The 6,638-nt window shown below is 31.0% G+C and overlaps 1 protein-coding gene across 1 annotated transcript; it reads right to left on the bottom strand.

Annotated features, from left to right (window-relative positions):
• Positions 1-2,755: 2,755 nt before the first annotated feature.
• LOC109596993 (glucose dehydrogenase [FAD, quinone]) lies at positions 2,756-4,814 on the bottom strand. The gene is made up of 3 exons (XM_020012614.2): positions 4,644-4,814; positions 4,347-4,562; positions 2,756-4,298 (listed from the first exon to the last, which is right to left on the bottom strand). The coding sequence occupies exons 1-3, from the start codon at positions 4,810-4,812 to the stop codon at positions 2,824-2,826; spliced, it is 1,860 nt and encodes a 619-aa protein (XP_019868173.2). The 5' UTR covers positions 4,813-4,814; the 3' UTR covers positions 2,756-2,823.
• Positions 4,815-6,638: the final 1,824 nt, after the last annotated feature.

Raw genomic sequence — 6,638 nt, 5'->3', positions numbered from 1 at the left:
ATATTATAATATATTTTCACAGTTTTAAATGTTTACAATTATATATTTGAATATATTGCGGTTTTCATGATCGTTTTCCACTTTTGACTGAAAAATTGTTTCTCGATACACGTTCCGCTAGGGAAAACCCACTCTATTATTTGGGTTGGTGCGGGGAAAATATAGAGCAGACAGTTTTGATATTGGTATTCTAATGTGTAAGATATAGTGACAATTTCATCCCCTTGTATACAGTATTTCCATCATTCGTGCATAAGGACGTGTATCAGGTAACCTTCTGTTGCAAAGTACAGAAATATTTGAATTTCCCACGAGAGTCACACAGAAAATGGATTTTTCTTAAAACTTCTGCTTTGTATTTTTCTTACTTATGTTACTAAATTCTCATCGAATCGACTACTTGATAGCACAACACAAAGAAAGCTGCAGCGGAATGAAATCAGAGTTTAACATATCATGCATGGTATACATGCATATGTATATGTATATTCAATTAATGCTTAAACTATTTAAAAAAGAGATGGAAAAACTATAAAAATATTTAATAACACCTAATTTTACTTATTTTTCAACAGAAAATTTCAGTGCAGCAAAACTAATAAAAGGTAATCGAATTTTAAAGTTCAAAAAATTTTGCACTAGTATTTGTTTATGACACTTGATTAAAATAACAAGAGTTATTTTTCCACTCAATTTAATGCCGAGAATTCCATTAAATTCTTGACAATACCCGAGAGGCCAACAATCTTTGGTTTGAAATCTTCCATTACAGAAATAAGGCAAATCCAATTTCATTCGGCAATAGAATTTCCCTCGCACATTATAATATTTTAACCATTCGTTTATTTAATTTCTTTTCGTTAATTCCGGCGAATACCGGAATAACTTCAATCAGTAAGTATTAAGTAGTTATAAAAATTGGAAAATTCGTAATTTATAATCTCTATTATTGAAAGTAAAACATTAACGTTATTTTTGAATCGTCCTGAAACATTAAGAATAAATTTTGAACAAGTTTATTGATAGCTTCTGCTATCTGCTATATTTTATCCTAAAATCTGTGTACTATAATTTTTAAATAAATACACATCAATTTGCCAGAGTTTACTGATGAAGATATAAAAGCTTCTAAAAGCCTGACCTAATAAAACTACATTTCATTTAAAATCTGGACACTTTCCCAAACTGTGGAATATTGCTCGAATTTGTTTTACTATACATTATATCAAGAATTCAAAAATAGTTTATACATTAAGTGAAATGTTAACAGTTTTTCATAGATAACGAATTTAATTCAACATCGTTCAATATTAACCTCAGTTAGCAGTGTTTATTCAGAATGTGTCAAGTGAAATCAATAAAGTTGGTCAAGTCGACGTTATGACAAAATTCTTGAAAGTGTTCAACAGGAATGACCACTCTATAATTCTCCCTTGGATTCAACATTTCTACTATTCAACTACTATTATAGCTTAGGTACTGTGCGAGAATAATATGTCAGCCATAATTGATTTAAGTCGAAATTCTACTTGGTATTCTCTGGGGTGCTATAAGAATCCAATGTTGGACCCCTTCTTTTCCTTATAATCATTAATTATTTATTATTGTCCATTAATAGTAATAATCTGTTATTTGTCAATGATTTTCTGTTTTGTCAATTCTGTCTTTAATCGTGAAAATAATAATAAATGTTCTATTCTTAACATCTATACAGGGCGTTTTATAACTTTAATTTTAACCAGATATAATAAATAAATCGATTTCGTTGGGTTTTTATTCGTATGTTTTTTAAGAAATCGACTTACTTAGAAGTGCATATCTGGTTAAAAAATTTCGGATAAGTTATGAAACACTATGTATATATAAATATCTATATAATAATATCATAAAAATATAATACGATTAAAAATAAATTTAAATTTTAAAAAATGATATGTATCTAACTGAGCGTAGCTTAAAAATCGCCCAGCTATTTTTAGTTTCAATTATAAATTATCGTGCCTTTTTACATCCATTTTAACGAAGCAACTTAATCTGTAATGGGAGGAACGTGAGGGGCTTTTATCATAATATTTCCGACCGCACTCGATTTTGCATAATTTATAACATTTTTCATGTTGAAATAATTTATTGAAAAGCACTTTTAAAACTCAAGCCCTCTTTATGGCACTTATTCTTTGAGTGGGTCTCCGAACTTACAGTCGCTAAAAATGAAGTTTATGACGTTCTTCGATGATTTTTCTTCAAACATCCAAACTTTTTAAAAAGACTTTATAATATCTCCTACAATGTCTGCTCAACATTATTTAATAGTTCCCTTACCTGACAAAGTAAAAACTATATATTTTAAACAAACGAATTTCTAAAGAAATTGTTTGTGAAGCTATCAAGTTACATATTGTACGTATTTGTATGGCGTGTTGTGGAGAATGTTTAGTGTCAAAACTATTACCAGTAGATTTTTGTAATATCATAGTAATAACTTATATCGCCACGTATTCGACGAAATTAAAATGTCACCGAAGTTCTGACCGTTGCGAAAAATAAAATGTGAAAATGTGGTCACGAACAAACTGCATTGCGATATAAAATAAAGTTGCTCTTTTCCTTTCTATCTAATAAATATCCATGATCCTGAAACACGTATGTGCATAACCTCATTTTTCATGTGCAAGATTGTGCTGAACATATGCTCAACACAAAATTTGAATTTCACATTTATAAAGTTGGATTGTTGAACTATGCAGTTTTAAAATAATGCTAAAACAATTTTATATTAAATCAAATTAAATTTTCTTCCTAAGTAAATATTTAATACAATATTTATGAATAAGTTTGTTTAATTAATGCTGCTGCTTTTTCTCCTATCATTATTGTTGTGGCTGCCGGAGGACTTGAAAGAGTCACTGGAATAACACTCGCGTCTGCGACTCTAAGTTTCCTGATACCATGTACTCTCAAATCTTTATCAACAACAGCCTTTTTATCATTTTTGGGGCCCATTCGACATGTTCCGGTGGGATGAAAATCAGGATAGGCCAAATGCTTAAAAACACAGTACCAATATTCCTTAGAAGATATTTTTTGTTTGCACTCTCTCAATCTTGGCGGAATTATAGTTGCATTTATTTTTTTGTAATGTTCAGTTTGTAATAGTTTCTTTATATGGAGGTATCCCTCATATAATCGATCAATATCTTCTTCATCAGCAAGAATATTGGGATCTATTAATGGATATTCAAATGGATCATTTGATTTTAACCTTAAAGTACCCAAAGATTTTGTATGCATGCTAATATAAAATATAGATGCACATTGATTAGGGTTCGTACAGGAAGCTGAGTCTTCTAAAGTCTCTTTGGTGAATGACAAAATGTTGTTAGTGGCAGCAGAAAATTTATCAAGATCTACTGGCATTTGTACGAACGCGAAATTTGCATAAGTTTTCTGTTTTTGCATTTTGGAAGGTACAAACGATATTGCCGCTATTGCTTCAAATGCTCTTAGTGGGCCACGTTGTTCTAAATATAGTGATAAAACGTTATCTAATGATACATCATTAAGATCTGTTGCGTTATGTTCATAAAACAAGTCTTGAAAGTTAACCATGTCATGAAGATGTGATCCTACTTCTAAATTTTTAATAACTTCAATACCCTTTTCACGAAGATGACTTTCAGGACCAATACCGGATAACATCAATAACTGTGGGGACTGAACAGCTCCTGCCGAAATAATGACTTCTTTTTTGGCTTTTGCACAAAATTTGGTGTGTTGGTGTGTAAATAATACACCATTAGCCTCCTTAGTTTCTTTATCAATAACTATTTTTGTTGCGTAGCTGTTTGTCATTATTTTAAGATTGCTTCTGTGTTCTGCTGTCGCAATAAAGGCTGTTCCAGTATCAAATCTCTTCCCATTTTTTTGAGTTTTTTGAATTGGTGATGAACCTAATTGTTGTTGACTATTGTAATCGATAAATGGATATCCCAAATCTTTATGACCATTATAAAATGCAGTAGTCCTTGTATCGTATTCAGATAATGCAAATTCAACATGTTGTTCACCTCCAGTATGGTGATACTCCCAATTTAGAGGAGCCTTTGGATCGTTTTTGTAAAAGTTTTCAGATTTTTTAAACAGAGGTAAGACATCAGAATAACTCCAACCTGGATTACCAAGAGCTGCCCATTTATCATAGTCCATAGGATTGCCTCTTGCGTATATGCACATACTTATTAAACTAGTTCCACCTAATCCTCTGCCGGTAGAATAAGTACACATTTGATTTGTGACCCCTGAAAAGTAGCGTTAAATGGATTTGTTTAATTTTCCTTCCTTTTTACCTAAACATCCGTGTTTTTGCTTTGTAGTTTTGAATCCCCAACTATAATCGCTAGATAACAATATTGGACCCATTGCAGGGATTTTTGTTACATTATTACCGTAAGTTCCAGCTTCTATTAATAAAACTGTAGTCGATGAATTTTCTGATAATCGATTTGCAATTACTGCTCCAGACGTTCCACCTCCGATTATAATGAAATCAAAAGAGCCCACATCTGCAATGAGATTGCTTTTGGGTGAAATTGAATACAAAATTAAAATGAAAATTATTGACTTTTGATAATATTAAGTTTTACCTTGAGGTTTGTCATTGGTTGGTTCGTATCGTTTCGCATCTACCGGAGGCACATATTCCTTACTCTTTTCTATTGCATTCAAAACAAATTTTTTAAATTCCTGCAGATTAGGCTTAGTGTTTGCTAATGCAAAAAATGCAAAAAATACAAATATTTTCAAAGGCAACATTTTGAAAATAACTGAATGCAGATAAAAAACTTTTAATTTATACATAACAATCGTCCTTGATATTTGTATTAATTTGATAACAGCTACAATTAGTTGGAAATTACTTTAAGTAGGAAATATTCTAAATTGGCTTATTTGAAACTATACTTTCGTATACATAGTAAACCATTAAATTTTATCAGTTAAATTATAGACACATAAATTATCCTGAATTTTCTTTCCGAGCACATTTTCGTATTTTATTCTATTCGCTTCCTATTGAAATAACTAATATGGTAAAAGCGTAGCACATTTTCTCATCCTTGTCTTACATGAACCTATATAACAATATTACATGCAGATGCAGCAACACAACTGCTGAAATTAAATTTCTAAAATTCTTCCATTCAACACATACAATTGCCAACTATTTCATGGGGAATAATTTTATGGCTACGAAGTTAAATATTGCTATTACTGCGACCGCATTCCGTAGGGGTGATCCCTCTTTTAATATAATAAAAGCAAGCGGTGGGATGGTGCAAAGATTAAGTATTTATGTAATCAAACCCAGTCGTTTAGGGTTCAGTAATAGTAATTGGTATTTTTAGAGGGCTTTCTATTATGGGACTATTGTAAACTTTATGTTCGAAATGAGTCTCCGAAGTCCTTTTGGAAGTCGGTGCTTTAATTTTCAAAGTTTTAGGCCGACAATAAAAATAAATGAAATTGCTGAAATTGTTCAATAATTTTAATTAACATCAAATTTAATTTTCTCTAGTTTAGAATTCCCGATGTGATTGGAAACCGTATCGGCCAAAGGATGGGGCAAATTCGTGTGCCCAATGCAATTATACAAGTAACGTGGTGCAACACAGAACATAGAATCTTCGAATATGGAATAAACACAACATCAATAACGACAATACGTAACGTTATACCATAATTACTATGAATATTTTCCTACATAAGTATCCGTCTCTGGAATATCTTATAAAGATCCGAAATCTAGTGATAAATCTGATTTTCTATAAAAACATAACATATATACTGATGGTTTTTATTTTTTAGTTTTAGCCATTTCTCTTACAATATCATTTTTGTTCACCGCATAAACTTTACGAAGCCATTTTCAGTTTATCACGTATCCGCTTTAAAGTACAACCGTACCATATGCGTAGAAATCCGCGTAAAACGAAAATGATACATACATTCCAAAGAATAAGGGAATAGATCGATCACGTTCCCTCTGTGAAATTGTCTTAGGTTTATGACTTAGCTGTATAAATTGTGGATAAAATAGGGGATGATTTTGTGTATCCATGCATCCCTTGATACCTATAAATCACAAATCGGGGGTCATCCTAGTTATCGGTCTTATAAATATAAGTTACCCTTCTGAAGGCAATCTGTATAGCTGAATCTCCATGACTCATCAATTCCGCTGATGTTATTTCTCTCTCTCACTCAGGGGAAAATCCTGCTTCAAATTATATTGGAGGTAAAAATAAGCCTACTTTCACATATTACCAAATTGCCACTATTTATTATGGGACTGACTTGTTAGGCTATGTGACAAATAAATAACTGTAAGTATAATGTATAAATCGCCTCATTTATCTTAGGATAAATAATGTGTTATTTTTTCTAGTAATATAAAGTACTCCTCCAGTTATGAAAACTAAATTCAATACATTATAATTATTTCAAATTTGAAACCATAATGAATTATTTTTTAAACAAATCTAATTAGTGAAAATTAAAATTAACCATTTACTACTAATTTACTAAGTCATCAAGTACAAATACATAAAGTCACAGCTCAATAGCTATAAGCCCAAATTGTT

The sequence above is a fragment of the Aethina tumida genome, chromosome 3, assembly GCF_024364675.1.
Source record: "Aethina tumida isolate Nest 87 chromosome 3, icAetTumi1.1, whole genome shotgun sequence".
Lineage (NCBI taxonomy): Eukaryota > Metazoa > Arthropoda > Insecta > Coleoptera > Nitidulidae > Aethina > Aethina tumida.
This window is presented reverse-complemented; position numbering and strand designations above follow the sequence as displayed.

Coding starts and splice junctions, on each gene's coding strand:
- LOC109596993 (XM_020012614.2), bottom strand. CDS start 4,812: ATGTTGCCTTTGAAAATATTTGTATTTTTTGCATTTTTTGCATTAGCA. Junction 4,563..4,643: donor AACCAATGACAAACCTCAAG/GTAAAACTTAAT, acceptor ATCTCATTGCAG/ATGTGGGCTCTTTTGATTTC. Junction 4,299..4,346: donor GCAAAAACACGGATGTTTAG/GTAAAAAGGAAG, acceptor GCTACTTTTCAG/GGGTCACAAATCAAATGTGT.